This window comes from Synchiropus splendidus, chromosome 4, assembly GCF_027744825.2.
Source record: "Synchiropus splendidus isolate RoL2022-P1 chromosome 4, RoL_Sspl_1.0, whole genome shotgun sequence".
NCBI lineage: Eukaryota > Metazoa > Chordata > Actinopteri > Syngnathiformes > Callionymidae > Synchiropus > Synchiropus splendidus.
Genome location: NC_071337.1, coordinates 27,292,046 through 27,317,925, shown reverse-complemented (window position 1 = coordinate 27,317,925; position 25,880 = coordinate 27,292,046). Strand labels below are relative to the sequence as shown.

At 40.3% G+C, this 25,880-nt stretch overlaps 1 protein-coding gene across 1 annotated transcript in view; it reads left to right on the top strand.

Moving 5' to 3' along the window:
• Nucleotides 1-23,826, top strand: part of lin7a (lin-7 homolog A (C. elegans)) — a 29,708-nt gene extending 5,882 nt beyond the window's left edge. The window contains exons 2-6 of the mRNA XM_053863133.1: nt 5,351-5,469; nt 12,254-12,325; nt 17,158-17,367; nt 17,444-17,659; nt 23,077-23,826. Of these exons, the coding sequence (XP_053719108.1) occupies nt 5,351-5,469; nt 12,254-12,325; nt 17,158-17,367; nt 17,444-17,659 (617 nt within the window). The 3' untranslated portion in view covers nt 23,077-23,826. The remainder of the gene's footprint in view (nt 1-5,350; nt 5,470-12,253; nt 12,326-17,157; nt 17,368-17,443; nt 17,660-23,076) is intronic.
• Nucleotides 23,827-25,880: the final 2,054 nt, after the last annotated feature.

Sequence of the window (25,880 nt, the reverse complement as noted above, 5' to 3'; positions counted from 1 at the left end):
GAAATACTCACATTGTTGTTTGTCTCTGCTCCCAAGTTTATAAAGAACCCATTATTTTTGAGTAGGCGAACTCTGCCCAGTGAGCGCACACATTCTCATATACAATTGTCACGACGCCGTGCAGATTTTCATTTTGTATTGCTGTGGATTTATTTTTTCCTCTATTCATCCTAAAAAAGGTGTTCACCTCTGCAGTCTCTGCAAACAGAGCTACAATGATAATAGATAATAAATAATATCAGTGTTGGTGTGCAATCTTTGCTGTTTAACTGTTGACACCAAATATAACAAATGCCATCATGAAGTTAAATAATAGAGATTTTATAGTTTGATATATGTTAGAAAATCTGATTTTAATCTATAATATACTGATATACTTTTGGTTGAAGCTAAACAACTTATCACAAACAGTACAGTATGTATCCAGAAAATGCCAATCACTGACATTACATGACAACTGTTGCTAGGCAATAGACAACAAAAATTCAAATACTTTGCTGCATACAAAATAAATGTCACGTTTAAGCAACATGTTTACAGTAGGACATGAAGTTAAGTGAAGCATGGATTCGTCTCAGGGCAGGAATGTTCAAGGTTAATGCTTTAACCTCAAAGCTTTAGTCCTGTTCGGAGTTGTGGGAGAGCTGGAGCCTATCCCAGCAGTCATTGGGCGAGAGGCAGGGATACACCCTGGACAGGTCGGCAGTCGATCGCAGGGCGCACACAACATTCACACCTAGGGGCCATTTTAGAGTGTCCAAATATTGTTTTTGGACTTGGAGAAAACCCTCACTGCACTTGGAACATGCAAACTCCATGCAGAAAGGCCACCGGTTCGACAGTTTGTGTCGAACAAAGAATGTCATTTACAGACTGTCCAAAGATAAAGATTCTTTTTTCTGCTCACAACTTGGTCAGTGAAATGTGTGATTGAGTTTGACACCCCTGCTCTTGCCCACCATACCGAGACTGTCTGCAGTCTCATACAACCCTTGCATCGCAGAAAATAAGAATCTGGAAGATGGCCAAATAAAATGTTAAGTTGATTTACATGTTCCCCTTTTTTTGTACGAAACACTTGCAAGTTGCTTCTTAACTTGAGTGATGCAAAACAGAGACCAACATAATTACAGTATAAAACATTTGGCTGAAAAGACACTTGTCCATAAGTAATATCTGTAATACCAGTTCAGCTTCCACACTCTGGTTAATGACAGGAATTTCTCAAGATATGGTAGGAAGCTGCTTCCTCTGCGAACAGATGTGTTATGGAGGTTTGCGTTATCATAGGGAAGTAACCTTGAATAGATCAGGAAAAACATCACTGTATATCACAACAATGAGTGATTTAAACCCACGTTTATGCTACAGTGACTTGGTTAATTGGTAAATTCATTATCTAAAATGAGTGTAATGTTTGGTTCCCTTGATGAGTCTTTACACAAGACTTAATTAAAAACCCAGTTCACGTTCTGTTATGCAATAAGGAAATGCTCTTCCACAAGGGGACATTAACCAGGTCCACTGACAGCCACATTTGTGACGATGTACATATTTCTATTTGGAGGCACTAGCTAATGTCATAATTCCTTCTGGATTACCGTGCACACGTGATGTTAAGCCTGGGGGAGTTTCATGACATGTCACACTACCTGGACACGTTTTTTTCTGATGAAATGGAAAAATGTTTTCATGCACTCATACAACATTCTGGAGATTACTTCTTAGTGTATGAATTTCCTAGAGGGAAAATGGCATTATTTCTTATATGGCAAAAAATTAAACGTGCAGATGGTCGGCCTGCATGATAAATGGTTTTAAAAAATTGCATTTTCGATTCACCTCTGTGTCTGATTTATTTTTAAATGACATTCGATTCACATTTAATTCACAAACCGACTGCATTTTCATCACAAATGCTACATTCCTATGTGGGTTTTTCGGTCCCAAGCGATGTTGCAAGCCTCTACTTCCTGAGTTCCCACAATACTCATGGCTCCACGTGACGTGACATGACGTGAACACGGTAGTCATTGGATGACCTTCCGACAGCATAGAAACGGATGGAATATGAATGAAAAACCAGGTACTAGTCACGAAAGTCAACCCACCAATCCAGAGTTTATATAAACTAGCGTGGAGCACCGCCACAGCTTAAATGAGAGCCACGCCCTCAGAACAATGATCTCTTAATAAAGATTAAATCTCATGTGATCAAAATGAAGCGGAAACATCGAAATAAATGGATAATACATAACACATCATGCAGGTGGTCCCCTCTGTTTCACCACCAATTCTTGGTTGGCTGCGATCTGTTCCACTCCGCCACCGTTTAAATAAAATTCTGGAAACTATTTTTCAAATGTTGCACTGCCAATGTCTATGCCTGTGTACGAGAAAGTGCGAGGCAGAAGTGCATGACGCTCATTATTTGGGAATCATGATATCAGATCTAAGCTATAAATCGTGATTCATATTTTTCCCTGAATCGTGAAGACCTAGCAGATGGTGCAAACATCTGTTTTTCCAACAGCATAAGGCTGGCCCACTGGGGTTTGGGTCAAGACTAATGTCATTGTATGAAAATGAGAACTCAACCCTGCAAAAGTGTGGTTTACAGCGGTAGGGAATGACACATTTCGTGGCACAAAATTTTGAATAATTTAAAAAGAAAAGATGATTTTTATTTATTTATTTAGCTTTACTTCTTCTGCACAATTACGACTGATTCTCCAATCTGTCTGTACATTTATTCTGTAGAATGTATTCAGTGTTTTCTAATAAACTGATATTTGACTCAATAGGAACTGCCATGTTAGGGCTGCACTCATGCTGCATCCTGTGGGCAGTTTGAGACCCCTGCTGTAAAAGGATGTTGCTGTCATCAAGTACTCACAATCCAAATCCCTGGCCTGTCAAATCAAATGCACTTTTATGGACTTTCATGAAGTACTAATACTCCAAATTAGTCCTGGGTTAATGGTCTTAAATTTGTGTCAAATTTATGTATAGATGTCCATTTGCCATTTATTTTTGACATTAAAAAAGAGTAGCGTACAAATACTTGCATTTGAGTAGTCACAGATATTGATACTGACTACTTGAGCCATTAAACATAAAGTTGTTTTGAGCTTTTGTACATAACATTATTTGAACATCATTCCTCAGTATGTTTTTCTTGAACGTTATGAAATAGCCAAATTTACCTTCTGAAATATCATGATGATGTCACCTGTGCTAGAGTCCCTCACAACAGAACGCTACAGTACAGTGAGGTGTTGATCCCAGTGTGAAAAGAGGGAAAAGTTCACTGTCATTGAGTCGATATGCTTCCCAGAATGCATTGTTTGAGCATGCACTATTCAGTTCCAGGCTCTGACAACGCTGCGCATGCAGATTAAAATTTTGAGAATGAATTAAAATCCCTTTGAGCTGCTTTTATTCTCAGTCTTGGCTCATGCTGATGCAACCCTGGATTTCCCTGAAATCCTAAAATTGATTTGCACCTTTCCATGTGAGTTGTGTGGAGCTGTGTCTGTCGAGAATGCACCGGGCGATTCAGGGGATTTTGTATTCTCCCCTCCCCTTTGAGGATTAGATAATGCATTATTCCATTGATGTGGACGTCGGATTCTAAGATTGTTCCCACTTAACGTGATGCTACAGCGATGCCCTTCAGTCGCGGTGACTGCTTTGTCATGGAGCAGCATCCCTGTCCTTAGCCTTGTCCTCTGGCTTTTCACTACTATTTTCCACTCATGCAGATCAGTTTATGCCCCACTTCTGGATCAAACGTGCATGAAAGATTTGAGTTGAAGGAGTAACCAGGCATGTTTTTGGGTCATAAAACGAGCAACACAGTTGTCACGATTGCTATTCAGATTTCGATGCATTTCCTACAGCACTCACTCACAACTAATGGTATGATTGATTTACAACCATTGAGTGCGTTGAGGCAAATCTCTGTGTGGTTGAGGGTAAACCGCATGTTGTCTTTTGAGGAAGTCATCTTGAATTGAAACAGAGAAAAGACAGTTGCTCTCAGATGGTCTCTGGCTGCTGTTTAATGAGTGCTGATAAGCATCTAGGTCACATGGCTTTGCTGCTCTGTTAACCAGCGACTCATAGAGAGATTTTGTTATTACTATATATTGCTCTTGAAAGCTGACCAAACCAAACTTTTTCACATAATAAATGGCTCAAACATGAATGCTGACATGAAATTGTGTGTACAGTATTTTTTTTAATTTTTATAAACATTGCTAAGTAGTTGTACAATGGAAAAAATGAAGCATCAACTTTACAATTTACATGTCACTAAGTGTCACTGTATTTTATGTAATTACCAAGACTCTAAATACCCATTTTTATGAAAATATATTTCAGAATTCCTGTGGAATATTTTGCCAAATGTGTTCAACTTTTGAGGTGTATGTACTGTTATTGTATATCTTTGAGGTTTTATCTTAAACATTGACTCACAAACTGTATATGAAGCTGTGTATTTATCACTTTCCTAACATGGCTATGCACTAAAGATGAGTGTCACGGACCGTATAGCAACACTGTCAACCTTTCCATGTTCCGCACTTAATACCTGACTTTGACTTGACTTTCACATGATTTGTCCCTGAGGGGAAATTCTCTTTAGCATCACTTCATTTGCTTGGTAAAAATGCAAGACACAACACCACAACAACTGCTGACTGTTTCAAGAAAACACTTTCCATCATTGTCGCATGCAGCAAATTCAGGTTTGAAAGGCACCATTTACTCCGATCAGCTTTAAATGGAGAGTAAAAGAAAAGAAAAATACAGCCACCCTTTCTTCTTCCCGCAACAGCTCTATCATGTTGATTATTTGTGGCAGCCCAAAACTATGCTATTTTGGAGCTTGTCATAACATCAGTTGTGTAGTAAGTTTAGTAAGACTTTAGCCTGACATGGTCCTTGCTATCAGTCCTGACTGTTACTGTCTCACCTATTGCCTCAGTGTTGCAGCGCAAGCATGTTCCTTCGAGATAAAGTGATGATCTTATTTGCTTAGATGCCAACCAACTGAGGTTGAGAAACTTATCAACGGGGTGAGAACACCGGTATCAATCCCAGAACAGATAGAGGGGTCCGTTCGAAGGTAGAGATGTGTCTGGACTGAATTCTTTTGGAGCTATCAAAGTGATTTGGAGAAGAGGCCTTGCTTTTGTGCTGTACAAACTGTGGAAGCTAGATAATAAATCTTCCTCATCATCCTGTGGGTTCACTTTAAGCTGCAGATTATCGTAGTGATTTATCACTCTGAACCTCTTCAAAACTATCAGTAGGAAACACAGCTTTCTGTTTCTTCCCTCAGACGTTGCCAGAGCTATTGAGCTGCTGGAGAAGCTGCAGGAGTCGGGAGACGTTCCTGGTCACAAACTTCAGTCTCTGAAGAAAGTCCTTCAGAGTGAGTTCTGCACAGCCATCAGAGAGGTGAGTCATTGTCATGGGAGCTGGAGAGAGTCACGTATCATGTCTGTATTGTATTCTAACTTTCTATATTGGCTTTTTATGCTGCCACTGTTTCAAGGTAGTGTGGCGATAAAAAACATACAACTTCGACTGTGTGACAAACGCCTCAGGATTCATAACAAAAGAAGCCCATGAGCCAAAACCCTTCACTGGTATTTCATTAACGCAGAAGTTTGATCAGGTTCCAATGATGAATTTCAGCTACGCAAATCGCGGTCGGATTTAGCCTCATTACTGACTGAAGAGATAAAATGCCAGTTGTAAACAATTAGTTTGCTCATTTAAAAGGTTCTGATGATTCAAAATGATTGAATTCGTGAACTCGTTTTTTTTTTTATTTTTCTCGCATTTGATAAACAGCAGCAGGAGTAAGGATTTGGCTTTCTGATGAATGACACAGCCGTCTCAGATATAAGAGATGAACTGCTCAGATGCGTTGTAATAACAGCTGTTCTGAATACGGTTATGATTATTTTAAATTATTATGAATTGTTTTTTCAATTTGCTCCAATTGAGGTTTCAAAGCTTAAGAGAATTTTAAACTGGCGAAAATGAATTAAAACAAAGTGGGCAAAATATAAACAATATGTGCGCAAACCACATTAATGTTGAACTACTCGCACCTGGAGATGTAACAATATAAAAAATAGTCCATGAAACCACATGAATCTCCCTTATGAAAACTCAGCGTTGTAGTGATCTGCCAGATAGAAATGCTCCTGCCTCATGATGCACTTGAGCTTCTTAGCGACTCTACTTTCCTGTATTAATCGAGTGCCTTGTGGTTGCTGGTCGACATGGAGTGGGTGCAACACTATACAGCGCGGCTCTGAGGCAGGATGTTGGTTTTGCCTCCGTAAAAAAATGTTACTGTGAGGGTTAATGTCCGGTGGACTGTTTTCAGAGATACACAGGTATAAAAAAATATATATATTTGAACAGTTCTGTGGACATCTCTGAAGCAGCTTAAAATAAGACATTGTGTGTGGCTGGAGATGCGGGAAAGAAAACTCACTTTGAAGTAGGGCTGAAAGATTTCGGGGAAAAAAATAAATGGCAATTTATTTTGACAATATTACAATTCAGCATGCCATTTTTTGGGGGGAGGGAGTGTCTTCTGCATGATTTACTAAACCCAAGAAATACATTTTTTATTTATATATTATCTTGCAAAATCACACAATAACAAACCTAATCTGAATTCCTAAAAAAAATCTCTCAAACATTGGAAAAAAGTTTTTGCACTTTCAGCAATTACACATTGGCAGCTCCCAAGTGCATCTGTAGCCTACTGCAACAAGAGGCTGCTGTGGAGTTCCTGAGAGTCACATGGCCGATATGCTAGGCTTTTGTTTTCCCCAGAGCAAATGAACACATTATCCATGCTCAAATGGGAGATGAACTTAGTAACTTATTAAAGCCATCTGCTTGGTGGTAAAACTATCACATTGCCCTGAGTTCTCCAGAAAATTTAACATCAGTGGGTCAATTCTTCTTCAACTTGCCTCAATGGGTACAATAGACTTGAGTCGTTCATTAACACACTGTGGAGCTTGTGATCAAATAAAAGTTGACTATGTTTGCGTTTGTGAGGCGCGGTTCGCTGACGCAATACAGACCGGGGTATGTTTAGGTGTAGAGTATGCTGTGGTGTCACAGTAAAGAAAAAAAGAACTCCACCCACCGAGCGTAAGCATGGTCTCTAAGGGAACAGGATCATATACCCTGGGATTATTGTGTGTAGTGATGAGCCCTGCTGTGGTTTATAGTCAATAACAGGGTGAGAAGAGCTGCAGGGAGAAGATAGAAGTGCTGAGGCAGCTGCGGAAGAGGCTGTTACCGCTAGCTATTGCAAACACTCCATTATCACTGTTATTACAAGGAACATTAAAGTAGCTCTTGTGGCTTCGTATCGCCTGTTTTCAACTGTCCACAGTGCTTTGGCAACCATTAGGATGACAGTTAGAGGGGATCAGTGGGACGGATGGTCCCAGTCAATACGTTTTGTTGAATATTTTTTATTCTTGGTTGCTTAATGGATTTACGCAACACAATCCAACAGTGCATTGATTTGCAAGGACAACAAAACAAGCTATTCACTAATGTAAGCAAAGATCATTTTCCCGTTTGCTCCTGGTTTGTTCTTTGCTTGCGAAATTTGTGTGTCTGATTTCACAGTCTGATGGACCATAACAAGTCATACAGCAGTGAAATTCAAACCCTTCATGTAAGGCTTAACTTCACTGTGACATAAATCCACTTCCTCCAGCTCAATAAACATCGCTAGACGAGGCTTGTTAGGTCTATCAATATGGAGAAAATGCATAGCAGAAACAAGCCTGGTCAGCAGCACGTGCCTCATGACAGGGTTTGGGGTGCTGTTTGCCTCTTACAGCCATATTCATCATTGAGAGAGAACAATGTGGAGTCTCAGTCTTAGTCTCACTGCATTAGCCTGAATGAGTTGTCAGGGTCAGTCAGCCTTGCAAATGGGGAAAGAAGGATGGAAGAGCAAACGGATGAAGGAGCTAACCGGCTGGAAATGATGTAGGATGGGAATTTGCTGTGTATTGAGTTGGATAACGGACCACAAACACTGGTGGTGGAGAGCCCACGCCAGAGATTGCACCTTTCATTTGCAGTAACACGGTGGTTGATTCACTACCACAGCAGAGGCTTTCAATCAGCACAATTGCGTGTGTTGTAGAAAAGGGGAGGGCTGGAGGTTCTCGTCAGAAACCTCTGACGTCACCAATGGTGAAGGGAACGTTATGTCAGCGGTGATATCATCCAGGACACTTGCAAGGCTGACTGAAAACTGCTCCGCAGGCCTCTCTGTCTCTGCTATGCTATAAGCTCTCTCTATACTTAGCAGTCCTTGGCCATCTTATGATTCATTTTCATATTGATCTCAAGGTGGTTTCTAATCAATTCTTCATGTAATAAGATTTTCCATTTAAAAGACAATTTTCAATCAGTACCAGAAGATGGCGCAGAAAGCTGAATGAACAAACTTGTGTAGATTTTTTTTTTTTGTGTTAACATTCAAACGCAGTTTATGCTTGTTGCCGACGCTGGGTGGGTTAAAGTCCAATGCAAGATGTTATTGTGGGATTTAGCAAATGACAACCTACTGTAAGACACTCCCATTTGAAGACAACACAGACAGTAGATTTTTGCTGTAGTCTGAGATCTACACTATATATTTGTTCGGTCTCCAGATAAAATTTTTCTGTTTGTCGTTTTTATTAATTTGCGCTGGTACTTGAAATTAGTCGCATTACCAGTCGAGAGTCATAGCGTCCTTTATCTTGAGTGACTCTTGTTGAGTTCTTCACGATACATAGCAGCTGAAGCTCTTCATAGCCAGAATGTGATTTGGCCACGACAGATCGTCATGGAAACTCAGCAGCATAATGATAACTGTGATGATCTGTTTTCATTCATATCAAGGCTGAATTCCGTCATGAATAATAACTATTGCCCTGTAGCTATCACAGTCCCTTTCATCTGTTGATCTTATATCTTTACGCTTCAAATCAATCTAATTATTTCTCCATTCTCTTAACTCCATGAAACGCTTTGAGGTTGCAATAAGAAGGGTTGGAATTGGAATTGCTTTCCCTTGAGTCACAGTGAAAGCCCTTTAGGGTTAGTGATTTGTGATTCTAGCTGTATTCACCTTCAAACACTTTATACGACCTTGTAAATATTTTAACAGTTCGGTGGACATCTCTGAAGCAGCTTAAAAAAGACATTGTGTGTGGCTGGAGATGCGGGAAAGAAAACTCACTTTGAAGTAGGGCTGAAAGATTTCGCGAAAAAAATAAATGGCAATTTATTTAGACAATATTACGATTCAGCATGGCATTTTTTTTGGAGGGGGGGTGTCTCCTGCATGATTTACTAAACACAAGAAATACATTATCTATTTATATATTATGATTGCACTACCAACACAGAATCAGATACAGTCAACATATAAACTCTTCTTCCCTGTAAGCCAGGCGTGCATTTGCGGACTTGTAATCACACTTCCTGCTGAAGTGTGATGACGGAGCCAGCTGCTTGGTCCTTGATACGAACGAAAGAAAGTTGTAAAGAGCAAACGTGCGACATGGGTTGGACAGTCCAGATAATCTTGACTGTTGTTGAACCGCTGATGCATGGTGATCTGACGGTGTTGTCAATGCTGGTGTCACGGCGTGGGGCCACTGTGACTGGTAGAGTGGGTTGCCAGATTTCTGGCGGAGTGGGTTGCCAGATTTCTGGTGGAGTGGGTTGCCAGGCTTTCAACTGTGGCCTCACTGAGCTGACTCCGGCTCCACAGCGTGGTGTTGTGTTTCAAATCACAGCCTTTGTGATTCAAAAATCACCTTCTATTACAACGCAATCGTTCAGGCCTGCTTTGAAGTACAACGTACTTCTCCGTGGAGTAAACTGTTCTGTGGAGTTTGCTGTGCGGCACACAGCATTTGCTGAATGCATGCAAAATAGCTTAACCGGGATCAAATTTCAAGTGCTTCTATTTAGTTAATCAAGCGACAAACCTTTATATGTATATATTGTTTGAATGAATGGATGGTTAAATGTTTAGAAAACCACCACAGATTCACAGCTGATATAACTGTATGCTTACCTTGCATAAATATGTAAAAGAAGAAGAACAAAACTGTAGACACTTAGCTTGTAAGGGTAAGTACCATCACAAAAATATCATTTTTAAAAAATGTATCAGGATACCCAAGTTAAATAACTGCCCAGGAGACCCCTGCATATGAAAGTGATATTTTGCCTCCTGAGTTCATCTCAGTTAATGACTGTTGTTTGACTCAGATGTTTGTTTTTATAAAAAAAATGTATATAGATGTTTAGAGCTTCTTATTTACGGAGTTGTTAAGTCAGTCGTTGACGTGGCGTGTTGCGAGGGGAATGGCCTGGGGCGGGGTTATGAGCTCGTGAATCTGAACTGAATAACACTGAATTAAGTGGTAGTGAGGATCACATTTTCATGAAGCCTCAGTGACATAGTAATTACCTTCCACCGGTCTGGTAAGAACATATTCATCAATGTCTTTGGTGCCTCCACAATAGTCTTCACAAATAGAGACTAGTGCATGTATAAAAACCATGCTAGTTTAAATCTGACTCTTAGTCCCGGCATCTAATAAAGAACTTGGATAGTCACATTAAATAAATTCAGAGTGTAGACAGAGGAGCCCGAGAGTTTCCTCAATCAAACACACAAACCCAGCGAATTCTGGGTGTGGAAACAAGACTCTGCTGCAGGCGGAATACATTGAGGTAATTAGCTGTGTTAGTGGTGGAAATGTGACAACGGAAAAGGCTGTGCAGAGACACAGCAAAAGAAGATGTGAAGGTCTCATGTTTTGTATTTTTTATTTTGAGGCTCACACTGTGCCGCTGTGAAGAGGACATACTGCACTGCTATAGACGACAATTTGGCAAAATACCTGACCTTGAAAGGCAACGTTTCCTTAACTAGTCAAAACGTACTGCTTTGTGTGAACTGAAAATCTGCTTTGTCAAATCACCATGGCAGTGTATGTCATGAGGCTGTGAGATAATACAGTGCAGCAGTTGTTGGAAAGAACTGCAGGACAGCTTTGTCCCTCTAAAGGCCTCAAAATATGAGCTTTTACATTTTAAAACTAGATACTATGCAGGACCCTGACCTCTAACGTTGGAGTTCCTTGTGACCCCCGTGAGGATGAATGAGCGGCACGCAAATTCTTCCATCCAGAATGTCTCTTCTCGGACTCCTGGTGTAGCAGTAAACTTTCTAAGTGATAGCCTAATTAAAAATCTCATTTGGGAAGTTTGATTGCAACTACAATAAATGTCAGTCCAGCAGGATATTTCCCTGTGAATTCATGAGTAAGTTATGTGTTTCATCAAGTCGGTGGCACCGACTCAGCAGAAACATTCCCTTTGAGGCTTTTTCCCGTCAACACATTCATCCAAATTATCGTAAATCTCCATTCATTAAGCCGTTTCAGCTCCACTTTAAAAAACACTCAGTAGGGAGATGCTTCTTTTTTCATTCATACCAGTTCAATACCCTCATATTTGTATCATAGTTTGTGCAAAGTGTGTTTTTTAATCATTCTTCTTGTATTGACAATACAGTCAGCTGCATCTAATTTTGAGATTTACTGTGGTTTGTGAATGTGATTTTTTTCTGCTTATATAATCGGGCCAGGCTACTTCCTGTCCAGGCAGTATCCAGCTTCTTTATTGTCCTTCATGTATGATGGTACTAGATTTACTCGACCCCTAATGATGAGGTTGGGTTTCATGATTTGTTGGACGTTGGAAACAACTGGAATGGCAGTAAATCGTCCTTGTTCCTTTTGCTAAATGATGGTAGACTGGAGTGATGTCAGTTATGTGAGTACAAATGAACATTTGATTTCCATTTTTCTTCATGAATATGTGAAATTCTGATTTATTTGAGTGTAAATTTGAATATATATATATGCACATATGGTACTGTGACATTGTCATCTGGGTTTTGCTGTCTTATCCAAGTCTTGCTGGTCTCCTTTGTTTAGTTGTGAGTAGAAAGACATGTACAGCACCACCTACAGATGAGTAGGCGACATTACGCCCTGAATAGTACAGCGTTTCATACAAGTTAGAGAAAACTCTTTTTTTTTCTGGCAGCCCTTGTGACCTTAAGAGATATAATTGTTGACACAGTCTTCTCTCTTTTTAATTGAAGGTCTACCAATACATGCATGAAACAATAACAGTCAATGGCTGTCCGGAGTACCAGGCGAGAGCCACAGCGAAGGTAAGAGATCACTATCTCAAGTGCAGCTAACATACACAGCAGATAGCAGTTGTAAAACCTTAATATTATTGTTATTCGTGTGTATTTCCACACTTCTTTTCTACTGTCCTAGGGTGTGTGGGTCATATGTGGTAATTTTGTGTGGTGTGATCGGATCATACTGGTATTTGGACTTATGTCAAACATCCCTGTAATAGATATGGGTTGCTTATCATCATTGGCTTTGCCCTGTCAAACTCAGACACCCCTCTATGTTCAGAAAAGATCCTGGGGAGGCCCTGTATTGGTACAGCATGGCAGCAGGGGTCACTCTCGACAACAGTTCTATCACTCTGCGTTCAAAACATTGAGAATATAATACTGGTAATTACAGTTTGAATGAGGTATCCGAGATGTCACAAGGTTATGAGGTAAATGTCCACGCAAGTATTAAGATGTAACATTGCTTTTCTACGCATTAAGTAACTTTAAGCAAGTTATAAATGTGATATACTATAAGGACTTTTTAAATGTCAATGCTGATTTTGCTGCTGCGTTTTGCTGTTAATATTCCCAACTGTATTTAAAGAAGGAAGTCACCAGTTCGTATCTGAAGTGTGTCTGAAGATGAATACTGACATTTAAGTGTGATCTGTCATCAGTCAAGGAAACAAAAGAAGACATGAATAATTTCAAAGCAAGGGAGTGGGAGAAGGACTGAATAAAGAGGGAAAGAGATGAGGACTCTTCGCTCCCCTCCTTCGGTTCAGTGACCAGCTGAACCACAAGCACCATCAGAGAGAGGGTGGGATTGCGCTCTGAATTAATGACAACCCAAGGTGTCTGTGTTGCATTGGTTTAAGGTGCTGTCTGCATAAGCCTACATTTATTCATTTTTTAGTGCCACATGGCGAACTGAAATTTAAAGACTGGGGGTGGGACGATATGGGGAGCTCACGATTCCATACTGAAGGAATTCCATCAACAATACATCATGTTATAAAACATTATGAAATTGAAAAAAGTACCGTTAAAAAGGAAAACGTAATGGTGCGTTTATTCAATGTACAATGTACAAAGAAAATGGAGCTCAAAGGAACATGCATTTGCATTGTGCCTCACCGCCTCCAGTCTTGTAAATGTAAGCAATGTACAGCTGGACATGACCATAAATAACATGACAAAAGTGAGTAGCAATTGTTCTAGTGTTGAGAGCATATACTGCACCAAAATTCAAAGAATGTATAACAGCTACGATAGTCTTCACGTTTCCAGAAGCCAAGATGCCATTCATGTAATTTTACCCAGATAGCAATAGGGCTTGAAAGGGTGACGTCTCCGTGGAAAACTCGAAATGCATTGTAGGCCAACTGGAAGGTTTGTTTACAGCACCGTCACCAGCTCTCTGTGCTGTTTCTTTGTTGAAATCCGCCTGTTACACTTTGATCATGATGGAAACATATTATTAACTGCCACAGTTAAGATGACCACTTTTGAAAATCATTGGTTTGTGATTGTTCCTGTTTCATTAATGGAGGAAAAGCCAAGGACTGCAGTCCTGGAAGTAACAGTGATGCGACGTATACCCTGGATAACAGCTGCGAGACGCCCAACCACGACCTTGACTCAATATCACTTGACACATTTGTCGGGGGAGCAGATTCATGTGCCTCACTGGGCAATGTATTTCAAGCTGAATGTATTTCAAGATTCCAAGTTTGTGTGCGGGCAAGACAGATTTACTACTAGTACTGTTGAGCAAGAAATCAACAATATAAATGTGTAAACATGTGCCGTCCAAATTTAACTTGTGACATGAACAGAACCTCAGACCTGATGCTGACATACGAATATGTGTAGCTCAAGGAAATATTTTGCACAGTAGACAGCTGGAGCGATAATGCAAACCACGAGAGTGTCCACTGAATTGAGTAAGCTTGGCTGGAGACACATGGTGCATACCTCCACCAAGCAGCTCACCTCACTTGAGACAGCCAACAATCAATAGCAAAAACACAGCAACGTTCCAGGACTTGAGCCGTTAAACCACCAGGTACTTAGCTTCATGGCATTGTTGTTACCTGACAACTAAACCTAGCAACACATTCTGTGACATGAAAGTTGTGTTTTTATGGTGTTGCAGCTGTGTGCTGCTCCAGGTCCATTTCAGCTTTTTAGACAAACCATCTTCAATGAAAACATAAAATAGTTCTTACACATAAGATAGCAACCCTTTAATCATGTTATCCTTTCTTTCTGGAAATTCATGTGTCAACTCTGCCACTTGGATCGTCACAATGAACACTCATCAGGGTGAACCACCATTCCCTCATTAGACACCAAATCAACCAGTTTGTACTCGAATATTCTGTGACCAACACTTTCTAGAGGGAGCAGGTGGTGGTTCAGTTGAAACAACAATAATGGCTACTTGAATACGACTACTAAAAGTTCTTTAAGGTGAGGAAGTTCAAACTGAAAGAAAAGTAAACTTGGTCTAAATGTGAAAACTAAATATTCACACTGTTCATTTATCAGCGATCCATTGAACTAATGATGCAAATTGTGAATTACCCTTCTGCGTAATATGGAGACAAATCTATCCACACAGATGGGACCTGATCTAAGTGAGTGTTTTAATAGCTAAATGAATAAATGGTGCATTTTATTTCCTTTGCCTCCAATCGATAGACTTAATGGAGACGTCTTCAGAGGACGTCGGTACTCATCATATCAAATGAGGCTTGCTGCAGGGTTATTTGTTATATGCTGTGTTGTGCTGCCATGTTATAGAGAAAGTGTTTTATCTTTAGCAAGCTTGCCGTCTTCATAGAATTCTAGATAAAGGTGACCTGTTTTAAGGGGAGACAGTGAAAGCAGACTTAATGGGAAGACAAGAAAATGTCCAAAATTACGGTGACGTGTTTCTAGTTTTCAGGCTGTTTTTGTTTTAGGCCTGGACTCCATCTGGCCCGTAGGAAAAAAGGTTGACAACAGATGCTATGCAGATGTTAATATGAGTATGGTTGACAGCTCTGCGAGAGGCATTGAATAAATAAAAGTTTCATAACCGTCAGTTCCTGAACCAAGTTCTTTAAATACGTCAAACGCTGTGAAGCAGCAGTGGCAGTTCATTTGGTCGTCTCCTCTCCACTGCTGCCATTAGCTCTTTCAAGTGTCAGGTTCCTTTGTTCTAAGCGACAAGCAGCAGAATTTCTGATACGACAAAAGTTCAAAGAAAAACCCACAACTGAAGAACAGCTCCAGCCAGCTGGCAGGGATTCAGGCTGTCCAAATATTCTGGCAGCTCCTCTTGTGTGATCTTAATCCATTTGCTTAAATGGGAGCTGAAGAACTTCTCATGTGGATTCAAAATATTCTTGCTTTGTTATCCTCTTATTTAAGGTTTGGGAGGAGCGGAGGTTGATAAAGAATGTTTAGTACTTGGAGCCAAAGAACCTTGACTCAATAGCAACAGGAGTAATTACAATGGAAGGGAAACAGCACTGACCTCCAAAGCAAAAAAGCTCATTGGGTCATACGTTTTTTTAAATTGGAATTCTTGGCGTAACTTTTTGCAGATCTATACCACAACACAGCTCCCCCTAGAGGTTATTTGGAAGTTTTCCAGGCGACATGGGAGACCACATGGTCAGCCCTTTTATTAAGTTACGTTTTATTCCCTTATTTTTAAATGTTGCTTATAGCGTTGCAAACTGAAATTCGATTCTTGTTCTCCAACTAAGAATTGATAACTTCAACAATGTATACAGACTTCTTGGTGCTTGAAGGAGGTCGTCTAGTAGAGTTCATTTCACCTCCGTGGCCCATTTTTGTTTTTAAAAACACATTATTTTACATCGCGATTAGAAACGAAATTCACCATTCAGGTTGCGCTGCATGACGTTTGATCGCGTCACATGCCTTTTTTCCACTATTTCACTATTTTTCACTGAATATATTCCCGAATGCATCCCTAGTGTTTAGGTTGGGTTTATTCAGAGTGAATGGCTGAGGAATTATTTGAAAATGTTCTGTGAGTTGTGATTTTTTGTTTACAGACTTTTGTCTGTGTTAATAGCTTAATAACTTTCCAACTTCATAATGCTGTAAGAACTCTAAATTGCCATGAATATGCAGTACATTTGAATTGATGATGGATTTGGACTTGGAATTATTTCACTTATTTAGAATGATTTTTTTTTTAAGTTTTTCTATGATTTTAAAAGTGCAAGGTCCAGACACTGATGTGGGAGCACTGATCTTGTCACGGATGACCGTGACCCTTGAAAGTGTGAGACATCACTCCCAACCAGTCTTGTAACTAAAATAAAATTACTCTCTGACTCATTTTCTAACTTAACAAAACACCCTACGACAGCTGCTCTCCAACACCTCTGTCTCCTCCTCTCGCTCACTCTCTGCGAGTGCGTGTCTCCGCAGTGTGTGTTTAGAGAACTTTCGCCGTAACCGTGCTTGTATATGCCACTGCGCAGCCTTTTATAATCCCACTGATCATTCGGGACTTGTAGCACTGTGAAGCTTGAGTAACGTGTGAAACATGAGATGGTTTTTTCCAGTGAATCTGGTCTGTGTTTGGGCGGTGCCACTGCAGAAGTGCAGGTGCAGCTGTAACAATGTGTTGTATGAGCGCAAAGGCAAAATGCTCTGCCTCAAATGGTGTGTGAATTATTTTGATAAGATAAAGGAGGAGTTATGATAAATTAAACAGTGTGACAGGATCATCAATAAAGGGTTAACATAAGCTCACAGACAAGCAGGAGCTGAAGTGGAAGGCAAAGAAAAATCTAACACAAGGACATCTGCTTATCACTGAAATGTCCATCTTTCAGGCCACCGTCGCAGCTTTCGCAGCCAGCGAGGGTCACTCTCACCCACGGGTGGTGGAGCTGCCAAAGACAGAGGAGGGCCTCGGCTTCAACGTGATGGGCGGAAAAGAACAAAACTCCCCCATCTACATCTCCCGCATCATTCCAGGTGGGGTGGCGGAAAGGCACGGTGGCTTGAAGCGGGGTGATCAACTCTTGTCTGTCAACGGTGTGGTGAGTCTGACTCGTCAACGAGATGTTTGCTTCTTTCTAAAAAAAAATCCATCACACTGATGGGACGTCTTTGTAGAGTGTGGAGGGTGAGCACCACGAGAAAGCAGTGGAGTTACTGAAAGCTGCTAAAGACAGTGTGAAGCTGGTGGTTCGCTACACCCCCAAAGTGCTGGAGGAGATGGAGGCTCGCTTTGAGAAGCTGCGCACAGCTCGACGGCGCCAACAGCAGCAGCTCCTCATGCAGCAGCAGCAACAGCAGAACCTGTCTTCACAACAAAACCACATGTCGTAGGTGAGGCGCTTCATTGCTTTTAGGGACTGGGAGAGCTTTCAGTTCGTGGGCAACGTATCTTCATGGAGCTATAGGCCCCACCATTCTTATCAACACTTGTAGCACTAACATATGATCGCTTTCCCATCATTTACTAAACTTCCGCCGATATTCTGGCACTGATTGTTGACATTTACAGTCTCTGCTTGATGGAAAAAAAGCCTGTTCTATCTAGTGAAGAGTGACCATCAATAGCATGTCCTAAAATGATGTGTGTTGCCAGACATGTAGTAAGTTGCCCATGCACGCACAGACAGTGAAGTCGACAAGATTTGTTTTACACTGTGATGCAATAATTCCATAATAATCCGATCACCTCACACATGATGACTCTAAACCCTCCCTGTAATGCACTGACCAGTGGAGCCCATTACAGCAGCAGGCTACCGACTGGTCGATCACAAATGTTGGTAAACCGCATTCCATAAAGTGCTGGAACATCAAAGCTGCTAATATACTGGGGGGCTACTTGAAGAGGCGTGATGACAATTTTGTTGTAGTGGCACTGCCTTCCATCCAGAGAACCAGACGTTGGTCTAACTGTCAACTATGAACTCAGTTACAGTGACTTGAAGTCAATCATAACAGTTAATCAGTAATTCAGATTTTTATGTCGAAAATGACCTTCATGTCGCCAAGATTTTGAGCGTTGTGACAACACAATATATTCATAAACAAGTATACGGTTTGCATTTTTATGGTGGGGAGGTCATTGTCACTGGGTCATTTATAAGTGGTTTGCAATGCAGAAAAAGTAACGCAGTAATGTGTAGCATTCAAAACTACACAGATCCAACAAGCCTTATTCTTACCCTCCAGCCAGGCTCACCATAGTGTTGTGTTTAGTGCTGTATCCAGTTCCTCAAGGCCAGTTACATTGTGGCTAAGGCGGATGCTGTAGTGCCTGCAGTATGGGCTAACACTAGCATCAGCAATGAAACAAGATGTGAGCCAGCTTTTCAAAGTGTAAATGATCAGAGCAGTTTGGGTGCCTGAACAGAATCTGCCAATTATTTCATGTCACGCTGGCTTTTATGTCTGAAGATCCTGTTGAAGTCGACACAAGGAATTGCCTATTTGCATACTTCATTTTTAATTGAGATTTTCAAAGGATTGAAGAGGGGTGAAGAGACAAAGACAAAGTGGGAGAGAGATCATCAGTGGCAATGAAACATGACAGAGGGTGCAACTTTGTTTGGATATGTGTCATCCCACTCAGAATAATACTTCTTTATGCTGTGTGTGTGTGTGTGTGTGAAGGTCTGTTTTGTTGTGAGGACAAGCAGTCTGTCTTACGCAACAGTCTCTTGATGCTCTTGCTTTACTTTGTTTTCACAGCCTCTGTAATGCTCTGATGTGAACAAGTGCATTTTTTGTTAAACTGGAACCTGACATGCCACTTGTTAGGACATAGCTACTGACTCATATTACTTGGGCGATTTTGACAGCTAATTTTTTGAATGTTCCAAGAGACTGGTCTGATTGTTTTTTCTTTTTTCTACAACAAAAGTTTTTTTTTTATTATTATTAATGACACTAACCTGTAATACAGTAATACTGAACACCACTTTATAGAAACCGTTTCAACTTTTAAAGAAAAATAAAGGACAAATAAACAATACCAAAGTGTTTAATATAAAATATATAACTTTTATTCTTTTTCAATGAACAATGAACAGATCAAACCCACAATGCAATCTTCACTTGTCACTTTTTAAATACGGGAGTGCTGCCTTAAAACCTGACACACTGGCTGATTTGACTCAAAAGAGTTTTGTTTTACCGCGGTAGCTAACTCTGTGGCTGTACATCTTGCAAACGGCGAATTGCGGTTGTCATTTGCCTTGACGGAGAAGTATTTCTGAATGACCGCCATCGTGGCTGGCTGGCTCTGTGGCTGCATCCTCCCCAGAGGATGTCTGTTGCTGCAGGTCTGGAGGCGAGTCTGCAGCTTCACAAGGAGCAGTGCGACTATCTGGAGAAATGCCTGTTTTGGTTTGTCATTTTTACGTTGTGATGTAAATTCTAAAGTTTCATAGCATTGCTCATCATGTATGAATATAAGTAGCATAGATAAAACAAACAAAAAGAAGTCTCATATTTGTCATTTGATCGGCCAATCTTGATGACGTCATAAATGCCCATATCAGTGCAGATAAACTGGGCGGCCGCTCGATCGGTGCAGCCCTAGTTTTCTTCTAGGTCAATGTTTTCCATTGAAGCACCACATGACACTCTTAAATACCAAACTGAAACTCAGTTTACTTTGATGATGAAAAGGGCCCTGATGCTTGTTACTCAACTTCAGACACCTGCAGTACTCAGATCCCAGAACAATGTCTGTACAGACAGCTACTGACACAAAGATAAAATAGTAGGTTGGATCACAGACATAAAACTTCTTATTACAGAATGAAATTGTGATCAGTGATGGAAAGAGATTTACATGTAAATCCATTATTTTAGCAGATGTGAGGAGGATGTACAGTAGTATTGTGTTCAAGGTCTTTGCTTTATCATGTACAGTGGTACCTCGGTTTTCGAACATACCGGACTTTGAACAAATCAGAGTTCGAACAAAAATTTCAAGATTTTTTTGCTTCTGATCTCGAACGAAAATCCAGAACTTGACCGATCAGCTGACACACAACGTGCTTTGTTATCGTGTATAACACAGCCTCTGTATGCAGACGTGTCCCGTTAGCTACATTTACTGGCTGTTTTTTCTTCATATTGAGGTGTAAAACCTCTCCTGTCTCCGCACTGGACCGTGGTAGAGTGTCACAGGGGAGGTGCTCGCTCTCCACACCTCCGAGGCTGGAGCGCTCACTCCAGGGTTTGATGTCCTGTTGTGGGCTGGAGCTGGGACAGGGATGAGGCGAGTCTGGGACAGAGCGTTACTTGGTTTATGACTTTGTCACAGCCAAACTGCACAGAAGCGCACATTCAGAGCTGGACACGCACCGGGCACCTCTTCACTTCTGGAGAGACGTCACTCACTCGGCAACCCCTCCCACATGCAGCGGCCACACACATAGAGGAACAGCGCACCTGCAGCAGACACTCTACATTCACTCCTACAAAAGACTATTTTAAGGCTTGGAACGCATTATTTCTTTTTCCATTCATTGTCATGGGAAAAATCGATTCAGATTTTGAACAAATCGCTTCTCGAACGGCTGTCTGGAACGGATCGTGGTCGAGAACCGAGGTACCACTGTACTTGTATTGTGCTGCGAAAAGAAACACAACTGATGATTTGATGAGGAGAATTGTATTATCTTTGCTTTTACTGATCTTATGTTTCTACATAATTAGACAAAACCCTTATTCCTTAACTTAAAAAAAAATGAAAACATTTCTGGAGTGTAGATAAAAATGTCATGATAAAGTTGTGAAGGTACTGAGGAAGGTTAAGCTCATACAGAATTACAACAGTCACAAGGCCCCACCCTGCGTGTGTGACATTTTGGACTGATGTTGTGTAAGTGCCACATCATGGAGGGAGGTCAGTGAGGTTTTAGGTTGATACTGTTTGGATTTTAATTCAAGTACATAAGAGTGTGTAAGAGACCTTCATACAATTACATTGTTAATTATCATGTTGTCATGTTAATATGGCATTAAACATGATGGTATTCCATTGGCTTGCTGTTTGATTCGAGAGGTGAGCAATATGGAGACCCAATACAATAATAAAATCCCTTGAAATGTGCACGATAGTGTCCCTTTATGCTCTGACTACAACCAAGCACTGAATCAATGTGACATCAGTGACTTCTTTGAAATTCCACCTTTGAAAAGTCGATGTGTTCAATCAATCATTGTGCATTTGGTGAAAACAAAGGTGACGTCCTGCTGCTGAAAAACCTCTTCAGACCTCTGCGTTACACCAACATCGATCACGGTTGTTTATCACATGTGCTTTGGAATTGACACAAGACTCTTGATTTGTAGTGAGAGTGAGGAGGATTTGGAGGTCCAAGCTGCAGTGGTGAATGCAGAGTATTTGCTGTTGAGGAGAGGAATAAAAAGACGTTAGCGATGGAGATATCAAGTCACCAAGAGAAGAAAAAGACAGCCAAGGTCCATGGATGTGATAAAGGAGGATAGGTGTCAGTAAGGAGGATGCACCAGACAGGTTGGTCTGTTCTGGCAACCCCAGGCAGAAAGAAGGCATATAGCATTATAGCATGAAATCATTTTGTGTTTGCATCACTATTACTAGCAATATTTAAAAAGCAAAAAAATGTATTTGTGCATTAGTAGTATGAACCGCACTAAAGGTTTCTGCAGTGCCCTGCAGAGTTCAATAATTAAAGCTGGTCACATCAGGTCAGACTCCATGCTGAAGCAACTTGAAATGCAGCGCTGCACACTGACAACTTCTTCAGACGCTCAAGTGAAGTCATTTTTTTTCCTCTGGAATTTCCAATTTTCAATGCATTTTCGTGTCGAGTCCGAGCCAAGATCTCTGCAGCGCTGCCTGTCTGATACTAAATCCCCAGAGCGGATCTCTTGTCATGGACTTGGCACGGTTCCGTTTGGGAAGGTATTTAGGGGCTTGTAACACTCTGTTGTGGAGCGGCTGCAGTCACAACCGAGCCGGGATCACGTTTTATCAACGCTGGCTCTTGGAGAGCCGCTACCTAGCTTGGTGACCCAAAACTGACTGACCAAGCAGAGCTGAGTAGAACTACATTCTCCAGCTGAAGAAAAACTCTGTGATTTGACTGGTGCACAAATGTAGCAAGCAATAAAACAAATAAAGGAATCTGTATTTCTAACTAAGGGTCATGTAATATTAAGAACAAATAAAATTTTCTTTTTTTTATCGTGAATAAAAAACAGTGGTAAGATGTTGTGGGTGTAGTTGAGATTTTGCTAAATTATCAACTTGCAGCATCAGTTTCAAAGAGCCTGCGGAGTCCATTTAAATGATCAACTTCTGATGAGAAATGTAAAATACTGTAATAACCATCAATTATATCTGTTTAATGATATGATTCTAGTTGTACGTCACATTTAAAAAATAAATTAAAGTATTATGGTATTTGTGTGGCCTGGATTTAAAATGATCTTTAATATATAGAAATATTTTCAGATTATCTCTCACATTTGCCACTTTTTTTTCCTCTTCTTCTGTCTTTTTTTAATAAAGCAAACTGTTTTAAGCTATAGTAGCAGAAGAAACGACTGGGTGCAGTCACTCTAACAGTTTGACTTCTCTTGTTGCGTGCATCCTCATAAAGGAAACAGAGGAGTTGTTCTAAAGATTGATGCAGCAAGACACGAGCAAAACCATTTTAAAATGACAGAATAAAAGTCAGTGCTCCAATTGCTTTGCTCTCAGCTGTCTTGTTTCACCATCTTGGCAGGGCGATTCCAAAAAAGAAGAAGTGATGGAGAGCGAGCCAGTTGGATCTCAAAGATCAGCGGTTGGTGTCGACACTATCTCTCATTTGTGAGGGAAACCAACGAGTAGAAGACTTTCCATCTCCCTTCCAGTGTTGCAACGGTGACTCAGCAAAAAAAAAAAAGAGGCGTTCCTGAATATTTGGTGCTTTTGTTGAAGAGGAAAGCTACCGACGACCGTCCCCTTTTTGCTCTCCTGGATAGTTCTGAAGTTCCTTTTCTAGTGTTTTCTTTACAGTGACGCTGCGGCCCTTCCTTCATCTGTACAGTGGTGTTTCTGTTGACTCTTCAACTGGTGCTCGTGTCTCTGTACGAAAGGTCCCTTTTTCGTTCTGGCTTCATTTTGTGTCCTGTTTTTGGAGAAACTCTTTTTTTTTTTTTACCTTCGATGCTGTAGCAAGGACAGATTTTGTATCTTGTAGGATTAGCAATAACACACAGGTCGTTCTGTTTGACTCCCCACCGCTACATGTTTTGCACTGTACGGCAGCTTCTGAGCCCAAATCGAGCAGAGATTTTTCACGTGGCGCGTACGACTCTCGTGCAATAACGAGAATTCTGCTCCAAAATGAGATTCATCTGAGAGTTCAAGGATCAATCCTTCCAAAAATAGACCAAGAGAATGTTGGTGAATGGAAATATTTTAAACCATATTTTAAAAGAGTTTATGAGAGCAGAGATTTAATGTAAAGTCTATTGTTTCATTTAAAGCAGATTATTATTTATGATCTACTATAAGAGCTAAATACAGCACATGTGTATCTTTGTGATTGTCATTCATTGTGAACGGTGATTTGAAACCTTGTTTTTTTTTCTTTCTTGAATATATTAACTGTCAACTATCAACATCGTAGTCCATTTTCCTCTTATTACTTGTTTCCTGTGCATATTCCTTTACTTTGTGTTGAGTTTGTTCTGGGTGGAATTTGACAGAGCAGCGTCTTTGGGAACGATGGATCCTTCAAAAATCCCAAAGTTTCGGTTAACAACAAATGGCTACTTTCATCAAGTTCTCATTAATGTGGTGAAATCTTACTGACTGTCAAATGTTTCCCGACCCACTGGCTGTTGATTTTTTTGGTATAAGAAATGACGTGAAAGTTCCCATCTTACGACTCAAGTACGGTCACGTTTTGTATGTCAAATTGAAGTACATTTTATGAATTGACTTGCATTTTTGAAGCTCATGGTCTTGTAATGTAAAAACACAAACTGTTGATATGCAATTGTGATACATACTATATTTGTATAAATAAATCGATGTGCTTGTTGTACAGTGATCACAGTGCTGTTGTTTGTTCTTTCCCTTCACCTAGGTCTCGATCTCTAAGTGAGGTAGAAGGTTTTAATTTGTTCAATGGTGCATATTTATTTACACAACCGTATGATATTAGATTTTTCATTATTATTATTACTAGATTATGATGGTTTAATAAATTCAGATTTGATGGTGACATTTTGTTAGTATATATAGTATTTTAGTAGTTTCAACTGCAAAATATTTTGCCAAAATATATATTATAGTTCATAAAAAAGTAATCATGTATTAAAATTTGTATGTAAATGTGTGACATGTATGTAAAATGGTATGATACTTTTGTGCTTAGTTACAGTGTTATTCAAATGTGATGCCTAGTTTACTAATGTCTCATATAGAAAATATTATACACCGTTTTATGTAAATCACTACAGTATGTTGTTCATGCAGCTTAACAGGATAAATCCTCTGAATATCATCTCGCAACTTGATTATTTGTGAAACTATTCAGGTGAATCAAAGCAGAATCACTTAATCTACGTGCAGTCGCGATGATCGATTTCTCTGGTCGATCGAATTAAAATATTTTTGACGTGGTCGAGAAATCCTGTCGTAACCTCAGCTCTTCCGGACACCAATCCGGGAAATACTACCACCTGGTGGTCGGACAAAATATTGCGGTAAGACGTTCGACTAAAACGTGACTCAGTATACGTTTTTTTTTATATACCCGTGAAAGTTTCTTTTATCACCACATATAACACTTTGTACTTAAAATTGTAGAATATACAGCATCATTTAGAATAATATTGTGACTATTATATGTGGTGGAAATGAATAGGTTTTCCATTCTTTTCGTCCTTGTTTTATTTTGATAAAGCCCTGACTCATCCTTTGTCATAGTCATTTAAAAAATCAGGCAAATGTGTCATTGTGAAATATGTGAAAAGACAAAATAGAAAAATAAACTGACTTGTTATTCACATCAACAAAAGTAGTCTAATCTAATCTCGACTTTCATATTGGTCTTAATTCTTTCTTATGTCACGATGCACTACAAGGAAAGACAGTGTTTTGATGGCAGGCGACCAAAGCAGTGAATGGCGTGTCGTACATAGCTGCAACACCTCAGATGAGCTCAGGCTGTACCTCACACTCTCGAGTCACAATGCTCTGGAGGCAGGAGGGAACACGGCTGAGAGGAGGCCTCTGTAGAGTGGTCAGCTTGTTTTGTCTGCTCCGTCTCCAGCCAGTCCACACCTCCCTCCTGTGATCTGACGGAGAGCACTTCATCGTCCAGCTTCAGGGTGACAGACACATGACGGCAGGTGGGGAACAGCACAAGAGGAGAAAAGGTTTCCTTCACAAAAGCATATTAAAACAAAAAAAAGTATTTGACAGACTTTAACAACTAAACCATACGAGCCGATGACTATAGGATCACTTTACATTGTCTTATGAAAGAAAGAAAGAGACATTGTAAATCTTTTTTTTTTTATTAGTTATCAA